Source organism: Natrix helvetica, assembly GCF_964273705.1.
Source record: "Natrix helvetica genome assembly, chromosome: 1".
Classification (NCBI taxonomy): domain Eukaryota; kingdom Metazoa; phylum Chordata; class Lepidosauria; order Squamata; family Natricidae; genus Natrix; species Natrix helvetica.
Window position 1 is genome coordinate 39,292,426 of NC_138548.1, and position 22,316 is coordinate 39,314,741.

Genomic DNA, 22,316 nt, shown 5'->3' on the forward strand with positions numbered 1-22,316 from the left:
CTTTTTTTTCAGGAAAGATTGCTGCTTTGAATTGCATCACCACAAAACCTATAAAGTAAAAGTGGATGGTAGAATGGTTAATAAGAAAGGGGCTGAACCATGCCTAATTATTTCCTCAACACAAACCCATCACTTCTTGAAAGCAGGAAGTGGGGAAATAGGTCATCCTTCTACTTCAAATTATATCATCATTGGACACCAAGCAAGCATGCACATATTACTTGCATAAAAGAGATATTATAAATGTTTTCCTAAGTATTTGGGATAAAAGAGATATAGGCAAAATGAGTAATAATAAAGTCAAGATCTTGTGGGATTTCAGAATTCAGACTGACAGGCACTTGGCCTACAACACACCTGACATAACAATAGTTGAATGGACTTGAAGATGAGACAGTCGACCACTTGACTCGGGTACAGCAAAATTTCACAAACTGACTATCTAAAATGCCACGACCGCGTTGCTAAGATTATTCACTGGAAATTGCGCCAAAAGTTTGGATTTGAGTACAGCAAAACTACTGGGACCATCAATTGAGAAGGTTTCAGAGAATGAGAAAGTCAAGATCTTGTGGGACTTCAAAATCCAGACTGATAGGCATTTGGCCTACAACACACCTGACATAACAATAATTGAAAAGAAAAAAGTATGGTTCGTTGACATTGCAATACCTGGTGATGCACGAATTGAAGATAAACAGCAAGAAAAAATCACAAAATACTGGGACTTGCAAATTGAGGTTGAGCGACTGTGGAAAAAGAAATCATGTGTTGTCCCAATTGTAATTGGTGCCCTTGGAGCAATACCTAAAGGGCTACCTCGCTATTTGGAAATTCTAAATTTACCTGACTTGAACATTCTGACTTTACAAAAAAACACCCTACTTGGAACAACTTATATCCTCCGACGTTACCTTAATAGTTCCTAGATCCTCGGTTAGGACTCGAGCTGTTGAGCTACCAACCAGTCCCAAAGGCTGTGAATCTCACCAAAGATTAACATAATAATAATAATAATAATAATAATAATAATAATAATAATAATAATAATAATAATAATAATAATAATAATAATAATAATAATAATAATAACAACAACAACAACAACAACAACAACAACAAAAGCGAAGATACAAAAATCCACTGACAACCCAAACTGCCGACTTTGCAATAATGAAGTCGAAACTGTTTCACATTTAATACGTGAATGCAGCAAAATCGTACAAATTGATTACAAAGTGATACCCATTGTCATCAGGGCACTTGGCACCATGTCCAAGAATTTTACAACATACATCAACAAATTGCAGCTTCCTGCAATAACATCGGTGGAACTGCAAAAAACTGCGCTACTCGGAACATCTTATATTTTAAGAAGGTAATTGGTTGATACCAGGACGCTGGCAGCAAACCGTACAAGAAACAAGAAATATCAACAAATTGCAGCTTCCTGCAATAACACCAGCGGAACTGCAAAAAACTGCGCTACCCAGAACATCTTATATTTTAAGAAGGTACTTGGTTGACACCTAGGACGCTGGCAGCAAACCGTATCAAGTATTAGCACCAGTCACTGGTATTTGTAATGCATTTTGTAATGCGTACCGCCTGCAACTCACCATTGGTACTACCCTTGCCTACTTTTGCCATAGTCGTTCTATTTCTATTTGTAGGTCTTTGTATTTTGTTGTCTTCTCCAGTTCTTTCTCTTCTAGCCCGCTGTCTGAGACTCCTGCCACATCTACTATCCAGACTTTTTTGTCTTTCTTGTTGACAACTGTGAAGTCCGGGTGTTATGTGGTAGGTGCCTGTCTGTCTGGATTCTGAAGTCCCAGAGCAATTTAACTTCTTCATTTTCTATGACTTTTTCTATTTTATGGTCCCACCAGTTTTTGCTTACAGGCAAATGATATTTCTCGCAGATCTTCCAATGCACCATTGTTGCTACTTTGTCATGCCACTGCTTGTAGTCAGTGTGTGCGATCTTCTTGCAGCAGCTTACCAGGTGGTCCAGTTATTATTATTATTATTTAAACATAAAACTCAAGTCAACTGAACATTTTAAAATGTATCACAAATATCATTGGTATTGACCAAGTATCTTCTTAAAATGTACAATGTTCCGAGTACCACAGTTTTTTGCAGTTCCACTGGTGTTGTTGCAGGAAGCTACAATTTCTTGATGTAATTTTTTGAACATGGTACCAAGTACCCCGATGACAGTTGGTATCACTGTTACATGCTCCTTCCATAATCACGATGGGCAGGTCGTGATATTTCATGATTTTTTCCACTTCGTTTTCTTTGACTCTGTCTCCTGGTACAGCGATATCAATAAATTGTAAGTTTCAGTTTTCAACAACTCTGATATCTGGCATATTGTGTTCCAAATGACAATTTGTCTCTTTTCAAAAGCCCCACAAGATCGTCACCTTCTCATTTTCTACAACTTTTTCCACTTTATGTTCCCATGACTTTTCGGATACAGGTAAGTTATATTTTCTACATAATGACCAGTGGATTAATTTAGCATCTCAGTCATGTCTAACTTTGTAATCAGTTTGTGCGATTTTGTTGCACTCACTGCATTATTATTATTATTATTATTATTATTATTATTATTATTATTATTATTATTACCCTAATCTCGGGTTTTGAAATGAAAATCTTACATCTATAACACAGGTGTCAAATTTGATCGCATCACATGATGTATCACAATGTTTTTTGCCGTTGCGGAGCCAGGGTGGGCATGGTCTGCACATGACACATTTGGCTCGCGGGCCGCCAGTCTGACACCCCTGATCTACAGTGAGAGCACAGCCTACAGCAATTCTAAGGAACTATTATAATTGAGGTCAAAAGTCATTGTTCTTCTTTATTCTGCATTTGCCAGACTGTGCCTAAAATATTGCAACTTGTTCTCAGTACCACAAATTAGGATGGACTATGAGAAACTGGAGCCTATCCAGAAAGAAACCAAGACAAAGAAGGGGCTGGTGGTGAGGGTCCTATTAGGGATTCATGGGGGCACTGAGTATAATAGGATTTATGAACAGGTATATTGTTCATAATTGTTGCAGAACACCAAAAGAGTTATGAGGAAGTAGATCTCAGTTGGACATTAGGAAGAAATTCCTAATAATAAACATAGACTGCTTTGGGAACAGGCAGGATCTTTTATACCGCAAGGATTTAAACAGGTTAGACAGCCATCTGTCAGTGATGCTACAGCAGTAGATTCCTGCAGTGAGTGGGGAGAGGGACTGAATAATGTTCAAGGCCCCCTTTTGCCTATGATTCTATGTCCCACACATTTGAAGGGTACAGGGTTGGGAAGGTTGTAGGAGTGTGTAAAATACAAAGGAGTGTAAGTCAATATACCTTATACTATCTGGAAAGGGGACAAACTCAAACATTACAACCATCTGTTTCTTTTTGGAAAACACAGCAAATACAAATTAAGTTTGACTTTCACTATGCATGGCTACGTCCCCTGTTCTGAACAGCATTGCAGGGAATCAATGGCAAATCAAAGCTTATGGGGAAAGGCAGAACCAAAGCCTGCATTTATCTTTTTTATAGTAATGTTATTAAAATTATAATTAAAAGATTAAAAACTACTACCAGGAAAAAAAATAAAGTGCAGAAAATAAAAATAATAAAAATAGAAAATAAAAAAGACAGAAAAAAATAAGAATATAGTAAACAAAGAAATGACTTCCCTTTTCATCACAAGTATGAACAACTTTAGCAATTTATCTTATCTTAAAATATAATAAATCATTTCTTCTTCCCATATTTTGGTTTTTTTTTCAATTTATATCACACCTTTATTATTTTTACACCCAACTCAAGGCAGCGAACATATCCAACACACCTTCTCCCTCCTATTTTCTCTAAAACAATCCTGTAAGATGGGTTGGGACTGCGAATGACTGACTGACTGGACGAAAGCCACCAAACTGGCTTTCGTATCTCATGTCTTACATCTATCTATCTATCTATCATCTATCTATCTATCTATCATCTATCTATCTATCTATCTATCTATCTATCATCTATCTATCTATCTATCTATCTATCTATCTATCTATCTATCATCTATCTATCTATCTATCTATCTATCTATCTATCTATCTATCATCTATGTATCTAATCCTTAAAGCTTTCTCATCCCACAGAGTTGGCCTCCTCAGGGTGCTGTCGGCCAGGCAGTGTCGGCTGGTAACCCCCAGGGGGAGAGCCTTCTCTGTGGGAGCGCCTTCCCTCTGGAATGAGCTGCCCCCAGAGCTTCGCATAATCCCCGACCTCTGGTCCTTCCGACGTGCCCTAAAAAGTTGGCTTTTCCAGCAAGCCGGCCTGGCCTGTTAATTTTAATTTATTTTAAATGTATTGTTGTTTTTTTTAATTCGGTTTGTTTTTTTGGATATGGATTCAATCTTTTTAAACTTTTGGGATGTGTTTTTTTTAATTTTGTACGCCGCCCTGAGTCCTTTTGGAGAAGGGCGGCATATAAATCCAAATAAACCAAACCAAACTAAAACCAAACTCATTCAGTTCTGATCCACTAAATATTACCAGAAATAACAACGGTTATTTTAACCGTGATTAAATAAACTAATTTTATATTTCTTCCCTTTACTTTTAACAATCTTGAGCTTTAATCCCTTCAAATAATGTTCTTCCTTTTTCCTTTGCCCCTTTTCACAAAATACTTTTAACAGGTCTCCCAATATAAGAAAGTTATCCAAGTCATTCTTCTGATATGTTATTTGTATACCCATTTTCATTAAGGTATCAGCCAGTTTCTTTTTGATGACAGTGTTTTTTTCTATACCATTCTTGTACCCTGTCATTTTTAAATCCATTTTCAGATCAGTCTTAGTCTTTTTTTTTTAAAAAAAACTAACGGCAAACCCACTTAAAATTAATTTCTCGGTTCATTGTTCAAAAATATTCCTCAATATTTACAATGTTAAAAATATTTTGCTCCATTTAAGCATTCTTATCCTTTAATTGTAATAATTAGTTCCTTCTGGTTCCCCCTAGTATACAACCTCCTCATCCTATCATTTTTTTAAAAAGAGAATTCAAACAAAACTATTTTCCCCTGGGAAGAATTCTTATAATTAATTTCAAAATCTTATTTCGAATCCATCTGGATCATTCTCTTTTTGAAACTTTCCAAAATCAAAATTTGAATCACCCTTTTGTTGTTGATTCCCATAGAATAAAAAATTAAGTTCTTAAGCTTGTATTTAAATCTTTTACACTAAGATTGAAAGAAATACACCCAGTGATACAATTACCCATGAATATAAAGTAGTTAACAAAGCCATTTTTGAAAGTGACTAGAAAAGAAGTATGCAACCCAGTGTCATTTTGAAAGTACCAACAGTGGCTTCTGTAAAAAAGAGGGCTATTCCCCCATCTCCCAGAGATCAAATCCACTAGAGATGCTATGTTGCAGTCTCCTTATGAGAAGCAACTGTGTGGAGAATGTGTAGACGATCTCAAGTCCTCTCTTGTCCAGAGAGGAATTATAAACAGACAGTCTACTTGCTGGCTCTTCATTTTCAGTTGCCATGTCTTCCCTGAAAGTTCCCAAGCTCCCATTTGTCAAATGTAAAGACTATTAAAATTTTAGCTAATTATACACCTCTCACTGAACAACCATCTAACTAATATAGTTGTAACCTTGGTGGTGCCAAAAACTGATACGAAACAAAAAAAACATTGTCATCTTTTTTTTAAGAACTTGAAATATTGGTCTTGTGAAATACATCTTCTATATTTACACTTCCACCATTCTTTGAATCTAGATAAAAATAACTCTGCAAAAATAAACTGATCAAATCCATCACTTAGTTTCCCATTGTGGTCAACCAGATGCCTCTGGGAAGCCCACAAGCAAAATACAATTGCAAAAACTTTCTGCAATTTATTATTCCCCAGAAACTGACATTCAAAAGCACACCTGTGAAGTTTGTTCCAAACCAGTATGTAGTTAGTTTGGTCCTAGATTAGTGTACTGTGAAAACTCAGCCACTGCAATACATAATAAGCAATTGTTTATGAAAGAGACAACTTTTGGTAGTTGCTAATATTATCAAGCCTGAATTGTCTATTTTTAGAAAGCTGGTCTGTTTTGTTTTGTTTGGTTTGGTTTTGGGGATGGGGCGGGGTGGGGTGGGGGAAAAGGGATTTTGAGTTTTTAACATTGTTAAGGTTGTTTGGGAGGAAAAGAAATATATGGTGAAATATGGTTAAACAAACCAATCCTTATTTGGCAAAATATGATTAAATGTTTGGTTATATAAATGTATTGCAATATGCAATACAATATAATACAATACAATAGCAAGAGTTGGAAGGGACCTTGGAGGTCTTCTAATCCAACCCCCTGCCTAGGCAGGAAACCCTATACCGTTTCAGACAAATGGCTATCCAACATCTTCTTAAAGACTTCCAGTGTTGGGGCATTCACAACTTATGGAGGCAAGCTGTTCCACTGATTAATTGTTCTAACTGCCAGGAAATTTCTCCTCAGTTCTAAGTTGCTTCTCTCCTTGATTAGTTTCCACCCACTGCTTCTTGTTCTACCCTCAGGTGCCTCGGAGAATAGTTTGACTCCCTCTTCTTTGTGGCAACCCCTGAGATATTGGAACACTGCTATCATGTATCCCCTAGTCCTTCTTTGCATTAAACCACACATACCCAGTTCCAGCAACCGTTCTTCATGTTTTAGTCTCCATCCCCTAATCATCTTTGTTGTTCTTCTCTGCACTCTTTCTAGAGTCTCCACATCTTTTCTACATCATGGTGACCATAACTGAAGGCAGTATTCCAAGTGTGGCCTTACCAAGGCATTATAAAGTGGTATTAACACTTCACGTGATCTTGATTCTATCCCTCTGTTGATGCAGCCTAGACCCTGTGTTGGCTTTTTTTTTTTGGCAGCTGCTGCACACTGCTGGCTCATATTTAAATAGTTGTCCACTAGGACTCCAAGATTCCTTTCACAGATATCACCTTCCATATCCAAAGCTGATGCTCTCTTACAGATGTACATACTTTGTCCTGCAATCAGGGAATATTTTTTCTTATAGATAGCGACCTCCTTCCTATACTCAACAAGTGAGTCTTCCACGTTTTCACTGAAAATCCAGTTTCCCAGCTGTGTCACTAGAGCTATGGATTCTCTGGCCATCTTACTGCTTGTGTAAGCATGTGCAAAATATTTTTATTCCAATTCTTTTATATTCAAAATACCCATTTTGAGAAAAAAGAGCTGTTCAAGATTGTTGTGAGCAGTTCTGGAAGATTATCAAGCTAAAAAGCTCTATTTCTGAGAGGAGGAGTTGACGTCACGACGACATGACCTGCACTTGAAGTCCCAAGATTGCAGTTGATACTTTTGCCGCTGGATGGTCCCTATGGACCTAAATCATCCCGCAGAGATGGTGATCAGGAAGAATACGTCTTGCTGATCTCAGGGACCCTGCAAAGTCCCTGATTGATCCCAGAGAAGTTCTTCTAGCCGGCGACAAAAGCGCAGCCACAAGCTGATGAAGTTGGGACAGATCCGGAACGTAAGGAAACGGAAAGAGAAAGTGTGTACAACTGGTGAGGAAATTTTACTGTTTTAAAAGAGACTGCCCCGAAAAAACTTAAAGCTAAATTAAATTTGAGAACAGAAGAAATAAGCGGCGAAATTAAGCTACATTGGATTGCATTGGACAGTGTGTTATCTTTCTTTTAAAATGCTATATTATGGATAGAATTAGCACAAAGCTTTTTAAAGTGAATGGATTCGTTTTTCTTCTTTTACTTTTTATTTTTGTAATCTATGGATTGTAAGTCTTTTTTATTTCTATATGAGTTTTTTCCTTTTTTCTATTTTGCCTCATTTAAGAATTTTACTTTTTTTAAACCTGGAATATAAAAAAGATACAAAAGGAGTACAACGATTTCTATTTCTATTTCCAGAATGCTCAAGATGTTTCCCATGCAGTGTTGTGGTGTAACCTGCTGTTCCTGCCCTTTAGTTAAAAGATCTGGATTATAAGTGCGTGTTTCGTGAAGGAAGAAATAGCTAATGCAAAATTATATTTGTAGGCACCTGGGACTGGGTGTACAGACAAGGACATTCTCAGCATTATAAAAATACAATATACACTTAAGATTTGTGGACTGAGGATTTAGCATGAAGACAATTTAACTTGTTTTGAACTATATTAAATGTGTCTTTAATTACCAACCATTGTCACATGAAGTCCCAAACTGGAAGCTTTTATTTAGCATTACAGTATTAAGAATATCAGAGAAATTCACTCATGTCACTTCGGCAATAGCACTGTAAAAATTATGAGAAAAACACAATGATACAGGGAAAATGTCCAGAGTTCAGCATTAAAAATCTGTTTCTTTATATCCTCTTGTTCAATGCAGTAATCCTAGTTCTCAGCACTGAATGTTCATCCTTTCAACAATCCTGCCAAGTAGGTAAGGCTGAGAGGCACTAGAAGTAATATCTACTCCAAGGTCACTCAGCGAGCTTCATGGCTGAATGGAGATTTGAACCTGGATTACATCAGCCATTTCACCACAAAATGATAGTTTACACACTGCACTAATCCATGTTCTGATGGATTATGATTTGAAGATACAAACAAGCTACAAATGGCTGGTTCATACAACATGAATCCAAAAAGTCACTTTACGATTATAGTGATATGTGAACTAGACAGGAAGCCTGATGTGAAACAAAACTAGATGAACTACTTCCATTTTATTATCACGCTATACATTAACTTGCAAATCTGAAGATACAAATTTCCCCCCATCACATTTACCATTTTGACTAATTAGGACAGGTGCTTCCTAAGTTTCTTTCTTCTGACCATTAAGCCACTTAATGGGGCTTCTTTTTCTCAGGCAGCATCTCTTCCTCTCACTCTCCAAAGTCATCCACACATTCTATTACGCACATTACTTTGTTGACTTGAACCATGAGGTATCATTCTACTATAAAATAGAACTGTGTGTTATAGTGAAATCAGGATTGGCTGAGTCAGAAGTAACGGCACTGAAATGTTTAAATGTTTAAATAGTCAGTTTTTAAGTTGCATCTAGTACAGTCATACCAAATTTCGTAATCCAAGTCAAGATTGTAAAATAATTTTGATGGTCGGAGCCGGTGTAATTTGTATTTCTCATATAAAGAAACAGTGAATCAATTTCCAAGTAGTGGCTATGAAAATATTAAACTTTGTTTCAAAGTCAAATGAATATACATAATTATTTCTTCCCACAGCATAACTGAAGGGTTACCCTAATTGATTCTCTGTGCCCTTATTATTGCCAGGAAACAAATTTATGACATCAATTACCAGGTGAAGTGAAAAGAGGAAGTTACTTGCATCTTGTGAATGAAATGCCTATAGATGCTGATTATGCATGGAAAATTACAGTGAAATATGGTTATCTATTATTGAAATGGTTATATAAAATATATCTTGATATGCATAAGAATCCTATTTATCTTGTCACTATTGCATTTTTTATTTTTGTTTTATTTTTCCTCTTATTTTTTCCTCTCTGTTCTGTTTTATTAAATAATACACACACACACACACACACACACACACACATTCACCATAAATTTATAGAGTTGGAAGATGCAATTTAATAGCAACAGCACTTAGACTTATATACGACTTCATAGTGCTTTACAGCGCTCTCTAAGTGGTTTACAGAGACAGCATCTTATTTTATTTTAACATTTTATTGACCTCGGAAAGATGAAAGGCTGAGTCAACCTTGAGCTGGTGAGGATCAAACTCCTGGCAGTTGGCAGAATTAGTCTGCAGAACTGCATTCTAACCACTGCACCACCACAGTTCTTAATTTAATTTAAAACAGAGAGAGAAACTCCCTGTTGAGGACAAAAGTACACATTCCCTAATATTTGGTTGTCCAGACACTGATTAAACACAAACATTGAAAGCAAGCTCTCCAGCTCCCTTAGCCGATGGTTCTAGTGTTAAAACTGCCATCATTATAGGAAGTGCTTTGTAACATTCACTATAATCTGATTTCTTGTGAATTTAGTCCATCCTGTCCCAAAGGTGCTTTTTCAAGAGGCAACTGGCCTCTTGAAAAAGCATTTGAGACAACCATGACCTGAATGACTGAGAAACTCCATAGACATTTAGTTCATCCTGTGCTCCAGAACTCTTCACTACCTGCAGGTTCTTACAAAGTGCTATGGTATGTCCCTAACCCTAACCCCTCCCCCCCCACACACACATTTGACTTATCTCAAAACTGAACATGCCAAGTTGTCACAATCGCTTTGTAAGACTCAAATTGTCTTTTATCATCCTTGTTTTGCCATTTTCTGCACCTGTTCTAGTTTCTCTGAATCTTTTATAAAATATGGTGTCCAGTATTTCAGATGGGAGATGAAGAATACCAAATAAGATGGAATGATTGCGTCCTGTGATTTACAAACTAGGCTTCAATTGAGGCAGCCTTAAATTGCATTTGCCCTTTCAGCAACTATGTCACACTGCTGACTCATATTTAGTTTGTAATCAACTATAATTGATAAGCTTTTTTACACAAGTACTTTGATTTCTTTTTCTTACATGAAGAACTTTGCATTTGTCTCTGTTAAATTTCATTCTCCCCCCACCCCATTTCTCTAAATTGTCAAGTTAATTTTGAATCTTATTTCTGTTTTCTTGGGCACTGGATAGCCAACCCAATTTTGTATCATCTGTAAATCTGATACACAATCTTTATACTTCTTATCCATTGTTATCCTTACTGAGCAGCTGGTACAATCCCTTTCTTCTCTTCCTTTTATTTTGAATGTATCTGAAGATCTTTTTGTTGTTCTTTACATCCTTCATTAATCTAGCCGTATTCTCTCTTGACACTATCTTTCCAAGTCTTGAGAGCCATTTGTGGGTGGCCTTGCTATTCTTTCCGCTTCCTATGTGATTTTTTTTTTGCTTTCATATCTTCAATGAGATGCATGATTTCATCTTTTACCTACTTCCCCTCTCCCTTTGTTGGAAAAAATTGCAAATATGCTTTCACAACCTCCTTTTTAGAAATCCCCATGCATCTCGGGCTCCTTTTTCTATCAGTTTCTTTTTGTATGGATTTGATTTTATCACAATCTGCTTTCTTGAACCTCGAGGCATATGTCTAACTACATTCATCTTCAGTTTCAGTTCCCTTTAAACATCCCAGTATTAAATCATTGCATTTATTCAAAGTTACCTCTATTTGCTATTGATAGGTTTGATTTGGGGACTGCCTGACTCCAAAATGTGTCTGGGCAACTCACAATATCTAGCATAATACATACCTGTAATTTAAAACAGATATGACTATCCAAACTAGGTAAATGATATTCAGAAAAAAAATTGATAGGTGTTCCATAAACTTTCATAAAGTTTCTAAAATAAAGGAAAAAATCCTACTTGCAATGTAGATAATGTGGTATAACTTTATTCCAGCTTGTTAAATTCACTCTGTTCAAGAAATTAACCTCTTTTAAGTTGTTGGTTCTGAAACCATTCAATAATAAATCATATTGGGGGGGGGGGGGAGAACCCTACTTCCTGTTTGGATAATAACACATTTTTGGCAAACAGTATGCCACTAATGCATATAGTAATACAATTATATATGCCACATTCCCCAGGTACATTTTGGTATCATTTATGTATGAATGTTTGAAGATTCAATGAAATCTGAAAATCCAGTGTTTTACATCTAAATTCGTAACACTGGATTCTCAAGTCAGTGAACAAACTGCAAATTATGTTGGGGTCAATTCACCCATCACTTTCCAACACTATTGCACTATTCACTGTCACATAGTCTTAATGAATTTGCTTTACTAAAACTTAATGTACCACGTCCATAAAGGGAGTAGACTTTCAGACTATATTTAGGTACCAAACTAGAAGCCAAGAAAAGGTACACAAAATAAGTAGTCACACACTACAATAAAATCATGTATAATGCAACAGAAATCTGGGATTTTGCCTATCAGTATAAGGATGCTTTTGCAGATGAAACTTTCTGTATTATAATGCTGTTGTATTTCAGCTGATATATGGTAGCCTCTTTGTCTTGCATTAACTTAATTGTGTTTATATTATTTTATTTATAGTAGAAGTCTTTGGATATTTATATATTAATGAAGCTTTTATTAAAATTTGCCCATTAAAATACAATTTGATTTCCTGATGACTCAAAAGAGGTGCAAGTATAATAATCTGCATTTTTTTTTAAGACAGAGGCACTTTTTTAAAAAAAAGTAAAGAAATGTTTAGCATGTGCAATTGGAAAATTGCAGGATCCCCTTTTTCCCCTTTCCATTCTTGAAAAAGGAAAGTGGTGAATTTTAAATCTGGAATGGATGCATTTTGCCTTTTAAAAATATATTCATGTCCTCCCTTATTTTTATTCTTGCTAAAAATGGGGAGTGGGGATTGTAACTGCTCAAATTTAGCCATTTCACTACCAAACTTCAGCAATAGAATCCAAATGTGCTGTCACGTTCTCATGGGGCTCATAGACCACCCAGCCCTTGAGTTAGAAACAAAGAAAAGGACACACAAATTTTTTATGTGTATGTAAGGATTCAAATAAATCAACAGTAAATTCATCTTACATTTTGGCATAACTAGGCAACTTATTTATTTGCAAGTCACACCACCAAAAACCCATATGAGGGTTGATCTAAAAAAAAAGTAGTCAGGGGCATAATACAGGTAGTCCTGGATTTATGGCCACAATTGAGCCCAATATTTCTGTTGTTAAGTGAAATGTTTGTTAAGTGAGTTTGGCCCCATATTACGACCTTTCTTGCCACAGTTGTTAAGTTAGTAACTGGTTGTTAAGTGAATCTGGCGTCCCCATTGATTTTGCTTGTCAGAAGGTCGGAAAAGGGGGAAACTGCAACCGTCATAAATATGAAAAAACTGCCAAGCATCTGAATTTTCATCACATGATTATGATTATGCTGCAGAGGTCGTAATTGTGAAAAATGATCGTCACATTTTTCAGTGCTGTTGTAACTTTGAACATTCATCAGATGAACTGTTGTAAAGTCGAGGACTACCTGTGTATGTTGTACTTTCTGTATTAAACCCACTTTGCCAGTGTTTTTGAATCACAACACAAGAGAACCAATTCAAATGCAACTTATATAATTATAAGTGAACACACCATTCATTTTTGTCTCAAGGAATCAAGTTGTCTCTCAAATTTCAGCTAGAAGTAAAATAATATTTTCTATGACAGATATTTTTACCCTTGACTCTACATAAAAATAATGCCAAGAAGTCACTAATAGTTATGACAAGCACATAAAATTTGAACACAAGCTGCAAAAATGTAAAATAAAGCACTATCAAAATGACATTCAAATTAAAATGCCCATATCTATTTTTCTCATGGCAGAGGAGCTCTCCACATCTACAATTGCACATGGACATAATATGCAATTAAGCTGTAATCTTGCAGGAGTTTATTTCTATCATTTTTAGTTATGAACTGTTGTTGACAGATCCCGTCAATGTTAATCAGATGCCAAAAGCAGAAAAGACATTCTGGGAGTCTGTAAAATGCTGTCCACTGCAAGAGGCAAAACTAGTGCCACAATTTGATTTTTTTTTACCTATCCCTGCTTGAACTGAAGACAATTAGCTTCCTACAATAGTTAAGAGCAAATTAAAAGTTTTATTGCATCCAGCTATTATTATTATAGGCATATGAATGCTGTAATATGACTGTTGTTACTATTTTAAAAAAAGGAAATGACATAATCTTGCTTTTTTTAAAAAAAAAAAATCCCTTATCTTCAACCTGAGGAATTTCCCTATGTATGACTAACCTTTAGCAACAATTTAAAGCATTACTTGCTTAGAGTTTTCGAAATTAAAGTTCAATTGCAGATGGGATGTTGTTTGGATACCAATTTCTTATCGCCCAATAAACCTTTGTTATTTAAGCATTGTTGTTTATTCTACATAATCTTGGATTATCCAAAAGAGACCAATAGTATAAATGGAGACTGGTACTAAATATCTAATGAAGCAGGTACAATAGGCTGATCAGTGATCTAGAAATGTCTGAAATATTCTTATATGTAAGACCATAATTGAGCACCAAATTTCCATTGCTAAGCTATTAAATGAGTTTGCTCCATTTTATGATCTTTCTTGCTACAGTTGTTAAGTAAATCACTACCAGTTACTAAGTGAGTTAGATAGTTTTTAAGTGAATCTTGCTTCCGCACTGACTTTGCTTGTCAGAAGGTCACAAAAGTTGATTAAATGACCCTGGGACACTGCAACTGTCATAAATTGCCAAGGATCTGAATTTCGATCATGGAGATTGTGTCGTAAGTGTGAAAAACAGTCATAAGTCACTTTATTCAGTGCCATTGTAACCTCAGACAATCACTAAATAAATGGTTGTAAGTCAAGGTCTATCTGTTGCACATAATTTTGAATATTTTTTCAGTAAGAAAGCATAATTAACAGTATGTGTTTTCTTTTTGATTTATGAGACTAAATATGAAATTTAATAAATGGAGCTGTAAATGGAAGCAAAAGTTGTGGAGCTGACAAGTTTCTAGCAAACCACCATTTTTCTTGCTAGATTTCAAAAGGTAAGTTGCAACTCACAAGAAGACCATATACATTCAAAGGACCCTTCAAATTGTCAGCAAAAATCCTATAAGATGGGCTGAATGCAGACATGTAATGACCCTCAACATGTATAGCAAGGATTCAGGTTTTTTTTTAAACGTGGAAATTTGTAGCACTCTCAGAATTTATCCAATTGATAAAGTAATTGATTTACTTTCATTATCGGGTATTATGAGATAAGTAGCACCTTAAGAAGTCCACTTAACATTATTCTCTATGCCGATTGATAACTTTAATCTAAGGTAATGTGCAAACCCTGATTAGAGATGTAATTATGTGCCATCAAGTTAGTGCCAACTGTTAGTGAACAGATAGCCTCCATAATTATATGTCCCCATCTAATCTTTCAGATCTTCCAACAGTGTATCCATTGCCAGCCTCACAGTTCAAGAATATGAATATTCTTTCAGTCCTGCTTTTTCAGTTTAAATTTTGCTTCCATAAGAGATATTGTGAAAACCACTGCCTGCGTGTTTTGATCTTTGTAGGTACGGATGCATTATGGTCTCTGAATATTAATTCTTACTTCACCATGTGTACTCTGCATTTCTTGACTTATTATCTAACTCTTGATCATCCGTTCTAAAAGGCAGAAGCTGTCCACTACTTCATACCTTCGCTGCTAATTCTAAGGTTGATTGCTTTTATTTTTATCTTCTTTATATTTAATCTTGGTCCCACTTCTTTCGCTTGACTTTCATTACATGATCCTTGCAGATCATTTGCATTTTCAACTATTAGACTAGTGTCATCAGTAAAGTGCAGATTATTGATTTCTTCCCTTTTAAATCATATTTAAATCATTTTCTTCCACTCCAACACTCGAGGAAATTGGATGTGCTATTTGAAAGTGATTTCACTATATGGTTCCTGGTTTTCACCCTCTATACCCGTGATGGCGAACCTATGGCACGCGGAGCCATATTTGGTGGCTATCAGCTCTGGCATGCTGATTTTTTACATTTCCAGAGAGCCAGGGGAGACTGTTTTCACCCTCCTCAGACTTCAGGACAGCTTCTGGAGGCTGGGGAGGGTGAATAATGGCCCCAATGGGCCAACCAGAAGTTTGGGAACAAACTTCCGGTTGGCCTGTTGGGGCTGTTTTTCACCCTCCCCAGCCTCCGGAGGTTTTCCTGATGTCTGAGGAGGGTAAAAACGGTCTCCCCCGGAAGCCGGAAATGGATCATTTCTGAACTTCCAGTTGGCCCGTTGAGGCTGTTTTTCGCCCTCCCCAGCCTCTGGAGACTTTCCTTGTGCACAGTTGGGCGGGGAGATTGAGTTGTCATACGTGCGTGTGCCATAAGAAAAAGGGTTGCCATCACTGCTCTATACCTAGCTGTCACATCTTTGCTGGCCCTGAGCTGTAACTGCTTTGAATGCCAAGTCAACTTGTAACAAGACAGCTCTCACTAGTAACCTTATCACAGATAAGGATTTCAACTTGATATGTATCACTGAGACCTGGCTGAATTCAGAAGGGGGTATACCCCCTCTTGGAAATGTGTTCACCGGAGTTTAAATTCAGTATCACTGAAATCCCAGGGAAGATAGGATTATCATCCGTGAGTCTCAGAGGATCTCAGATACTCACTTCCACATAAAACAAGATATGTGCCCGAGGTTTAGCCCTAGATAACTGCTGCATTTGCTGCTGATCTATATAGGAACTCCTCAACTTACGACCACAATTGAGCCCAAGATTTATGTTGCTAAGAGAGACATTTGTCAAGTAAGTTGTATTTTACAACTTTTCTTGCTCCAGTGGTTAAGAGGATCACTGCAGTTGCTGAGTTAGTGATCCAATTGTTAAGTGAATCTGGCTTCTCCATTGACTTTGCTTATCACTCAGAAGCTTCAACCAGTCCAGAATGTAATGATGTGGAAAGTGATAGGTATGTTTTGGTATGCCCATGTGGCACCCATGCTTCACAAATTGTACTAGTTGTCAGTATGCTTCTGAGTGCAGATCAAAGTCCTGGTCATTCCCTATAAAGCCCTACCTGGCATAGGTCAGGTTATGTGATAGATTACCTAATCCCCATGGTTTCTGCTGACATAATTGGAGTACTTAGGTTTTCTTGATTAGATGCTGCATCTACTGGAACCTAGGAAGTGTGTGTTTTCTGTCATGGTACCCGAATAAGATCCCCTTCACTGAAACCTATCTGGCTCCCACCCTTTTGGTATGGTTAGGCCTTGAAGTCTTGGTTGTTGTCCTAGGCTAGATGGATATAACCTTTGTAAGATGTCTATTCTTTTGAATAGCGCAACCAGATCCCATCTAAGTTTGTTTATTTATTTATTTTCATTATGCTGTGACCTACCCTAAGTAAGATGGACTCTAAATTGAATTAAATAAAAATAAATAAATAGAGGCTTGCAAGAAAATGTAAGTTAAAATTGTATAATAAACAGGCACCAAACTTACAATATTTAACCACTAAACTGGCACTAACAACATACTATACATCCTTTTCTAAATCAGCACTGAATTAGGCTTTTTAAAAGCATTTTTTGACTGTGTGCCAAAAACTACCAAGAACCCAGAGGACAAGGAACTGTACAATCAGTAAGGCTTTGATTGCTGAATGAAATATCCAGACAAATTTCCATTCAGGAGGTAATTTTTAAGATACTATGATCTATGGCCATTTTCAGTCTTAAAGATTAAAATATCAAATTGTGCCCAAAAGCAAAGAAGCAATCAAGCTAGCCAAGGCAGGCACTAGTCACAATGATGGAATATATTATTTTGCATGTAGCAAGTCCTTGTTTCATCCTTTCATTGCGAAATAAAGAGATAATGACGAGATGATACTGAGATAACTATTAATAGGAACACACAATTCCAAACTGGAAGGACAATCTGTCTGATCTGCTAAAATCAGTTTTTAGAGTTTTAACAACCCTGAAATGATTGTTCAGAATATTTCTGGTCATATGGATTCTTCCACTTGAGCCGACTGATTTATCCAAGATGAAAAGTAGTTGATAAGTGAAGAAGGCTGATGGCCATTGTTATTAACTGGGTATCTGGGGGCAAAATCTTGTTTAAAAAGCTCACAATGGGCATCTGATTGTTAAAGGGAACCCAAAACAAGATCAACAATCAGTCCTGAAATAGCACAGTGCTTCCATTTTATCAGGATAAACGTTTAACTCGCTTATTCTCTATGCATCCTTCACCATGTTATATGGTGATTTTATGCTGATTAAGTAAGCATGGGAAGAAATGACAGTACAACAAAAAGCAAACGAGAAAGTAAGTCCTCCACATTCAGCCAAAACACTGAGAAACAAATCAACAGATATTCTTAAACTGAGATTTTTCTGAAGTATAAATATGTACACCAAATAGAGCTACATAAAGAATTCATGTATGGAATAAAATATGGATTTTTTTTCAAAAGTCTCTCAGATACACTAAAGTACTTAGAATGACATCTTGGATCACAGAATTGCTATTATCAAAAGCAATTTAATAATATTTAAATAAATCATTTAGAGCAGTGTTTCTTAGTCTCAGCGACTAAGATATACGGACTTCAAATCCCAGAATTCCCCAATAAGCAAGCTTCTGAGATTGAGAAACATGGTTTAAAGAATAGGTTCATAATACTTCATGCACTAAAGCATTATCAGGGAAAATACCTCTTTTTTGCTCTCCTTGTTTTGTTCAACCTCAATGTCAATAGGGTTATTTCCATTTGCTTCTTCCATTTCATCCTCACTGAAAATAAACAAGACAATACCAAATTATTTCTCTGTCAAGACTGCCAGAAGTCTCCAGGTAGATACTTTTTTTTCCCAAAAAAAATCTACATTTTATTGTTTGTTGCATAATTTCCCTTCTTACATATTTCAACATACCAAATAAAAAAGTGTGATCAGAATAAGCATCCAGAGGAGAGGTCCAAACTGAGAATATAATAATATAATTTAAAGTGATGTAATAATAAAATGAGAGGAACTTTGTGTAGTGTAACATCAGGCTAGAAACTGAAAGACCATGAGTTCTAGTCCTGACTTGGGCACAAAGTCACCTGGGTGATCTTTAGCCAGTGACTTTCGCGCAACCCTAGGAAGGAAACAATGACAAACCACTTCTGAAAAACTTTGCCAAGAAAACTTCAAGGACTTGTCCAAGCAGTCTCTGAGAATTGGACATAACTGAACATAAGAAAAACAACCTTAAAATGGAAGCACAATTGATAGGCTAAGTGTCACTCTGATAATTTTACAATAAATAGCCACAGATAGAATTTTTAATTGATCACCTATTCTATTATATATTGGAAAAATATAAAAGTGCTGAAAAGTGGTCAAGTGTTGATTCAGATCAGAAGTTTTCAGCCTACAACAACTAATAGTTGCTTTTATCGTCTATTAGTTTTACTTTTATAAAACGTTTCCTTGCACTACTACTTCACAAGCTTCTGAGGTTTTTTTCCCCCAAAGGGATGTGTCAAGTACACATAAACACCCAAATACTTTGTATTTTATCTTCTTGAATAAATGGAATACAGGAGTTCAGAACAACTATTGCTATTATTATTACTAAAAGTATTTCAATTCCAGCAGTCTATAAATCTAATAAAACAATCTACAAGAAAACAAAATGAATTAATGTCTTCCTGCGGAATGGCCTATTTATTAAAATCACATATGTTCTCTTCTTCATTTTTATAAATGTCAGATTATACCTGCTAGGGAGCATATGTTCAACAATATGCCCAGTTATGCACATGTGTTACTTTTGGCTGAGAAAAATATGTTTGGTTAATACTAAGTAAGAAATAATAGTCCAGTTTCAGGAAACAGAAACAATGCCAATTTTGAGAGGACAAGTAGCCTATGATTAGAATGTTTTATTTAGATTTTTAATCTGTTGTATATAGACCTACATGGAGGATTAATTACCATTTTAAAATTATCAATACCACAAAGTAAATTGCTTTAAATGTACTTTAAACATTGCACTTGGATAATTATCATAGTAGGTCATGGTATTACCATAAATGGCTGAAAAATAGAGCCTTGGCAAATAAGCATTTATAACAAAATGGTTATTTATATCATCATCATCATATCATCCTGCTTATCCAGCTAGAGCAAACTCCTGCCACAAGTCTATTGTAAGCATACTTTATGTAATATCCACAATATTATATGTACAGATTGCTATAACATGTCTGATGAAAAAACTGCCAAGGCTGAATTTACCAAATGGTCAGGTCTAAAGTTCTGATATTAACCAATAAGGTCCTACAGAACTGAGAATCAGAATGCAAGCTTTTTCCTAAAATTATAATTAAATAGAACACGGTATGAATCAATCCATACCAAGGGATACTTCTAGAACACGGGTGTCAAACTTGATTGCATCATGTGAAATATCATGACTTATCGTGATGTTTTTTGCGTTTGCAGAGCCGGGATGGGTGTGACTTGTGCATGATGCATCTGGCCGGCAGGCCGCCAGTTTGACAGGCCTGTTCAAGATTTCCTATTTTTCTACGGAAGGGATTGCTCATCATTTCCAATGAAAAATATAGTCATGTGACTGCAATTTCTGACTTTAAAAAATAATATTTGTAGCTCAGGGTTGAATTTGAGGGGCTCTTGGTATTTTCTGAACTTGGTTGTTTTCTTGCAGGCATTTCCTTACCCAAATTAGGTAACATCTTCAGCACTGTTGACGTAACCTAGTTTGGATAAGGCAGGGGTGTCCAAACTTGGGAACTTTAAGACTTGTGGACTTCAACTCCCATGCTGGCTGGGGAATTCTGGGAGTTAAAGTCCACAAGTCTTAAAGTTCCCAAGTTTGGACACCCCTGGGATAAGGAAACATTTGCAAGAAAACAACCAAACTCAGAGACCACCTCAATTTGTGACTTTCCCCCCAATTTCTAGCAAAAGAAAATCACCCACTGAATATGCTGGATTTGCTTAACGATGCGATTTACTTAGCGACCATGTTAATTCACTTTATGACAATTGTAAAAAACATAAAATCATGTCCAGTCGTGTAGCGTCTCAATTTAAGACTGCAATGACTTGGGATCAAAATTCTAGATGGTCATGAGTTCAGGACTATCTGTACTCAGAACTTCCTCTTGCTCTCTGCCTGTACTCGCCCAGCCAGAGTGAGGAGCAGTATCCACAGGTACAACTGAGTGGAGTTCTGTGATTAGAAGATGGTTTCATATACAGGGGGGTGACCTTTGTTGAAGCATATACTATTTCAGCAATTTTTGGAATTTCTGTCTAATGAAGTTCAGTATTAATAAAGTTGGTAAACTTTAATATATCAAGTTTAGATTTTTCATTATTATTTTATTTTTGTAACTTTTAAAAGGGATAAAGCCTTCAAAGGTAAGATAAGGCAAGTTTAAACATGACTGATGCATCAGTAGTGCCAAAAAAATAAGTCTATGTCAAGAAAGTATGATGAAAGTTGCGTATATTTTGGTTTTCGGAAGTATTTTTGGAGAAAAACCACCTCACTATGTTATTTCTTAGAAAAAACTATTTGTTGAGATTGTGAAGCCAGATATAAATTATAGATAATTTGCTAATGAAGCTCAATTCTGCTCCACCCTCATTTTTCCCACATACTTTTGCTTGCTTTCCAAAATGAAAAAAAAAACAAAACCCCAAAGTATATGATCAAATATGTATGAAATTGTTGTGTTTTTAAAGGCAAAATTAAATCTTGACACAGAGTAATGTTAGTGTCAGCCTCTGCTTTGCTGCTTGCTTTCGGCTGCCATTGAAACGGGGAGGGGGGATGACATGGTATTTGGGAGGGGAAGCTTCAGCACAGGAGTGAATGAAGAAGGGAGTGTTTTTCTCACCATCTACTGCGCATGTTGCAGATAGTGGAATTGCCGCCAAGGGCAACTGTCCAGCATACCAACCTGATGATAGTTTTTGAAGATGCAACCCACATGACACCTGTGGGGTGTGCGGATTGGACTGGGGGATGGGGTTACCAGGGGGAGGGAGTTGGGTCACATATTGATATCTATGATTACGCACGCTTTTGCCTCAGATCTTGCTTTGCCTAGCTGCTATCTACTCATAACCAGTAAAAGTACTCTTAATTCTGGAAAATGGAGTTGAGTGGTTTCTTTCTTGGTTACTGATGGAGGCTGCCCTGACATTTAGCCTGTCTCTTCACTCTATCAATAGCAATAGCAATAGCAATAGAACTTAAGACTTATATAGCGCCCCATAGTACTTTACAGTATTCTTTGGATGGTTTACAATGTCAGCATATTGCTCCCCAAAACCTGGACCCCCATTTTACCAACCTTGGAAGGATGGAAAACTGAGTGAACTCTTCAGAATTGAACTCCAGGCTATGGACAGAGTTAGCCTACAATAATGCAGTCAAACCACTGAGCCACCAAGCCGAGTGGGACAACTCACCATGGCCAAATCATCACTGCCAATTCGCCATTAACAACTTGCCATGGCCAGTTTGCCGTGGCCAACTCAGCCCAGGGCAATTCACCATAGCCAATTTGCTATGGGAAAACTTGTCGCAGGACAATTCAACAATTT

At 36.5% G+C, this 22,316-nt stretch overlaps 1 protein-coding gene across 2 annotated transcripts in view; it reads right to left on the bottom strand.

The window, feature by feature from the left end:
- Positions 1 to 22,316, bottom strand: part of RCOR1 (REST corepressor 1) — a 172,913-nt gene that overhangs the window by 14,713 nt on the left and 135,884 nt on the right. For both annotated transcript variants that reach the window (XM_081956201.1, XM_081956200.1), the window contains exon 7: positions 18,399 to 18,477. In XM_081956201.1, coding sequence (XP_081812327.1) covers positions 18,399 to 18,477 — 79 coding nt within the window. The remainder of the gene's footprint in view (positions 1 to 18,398; positions 18,478 to 22,316) is intronic.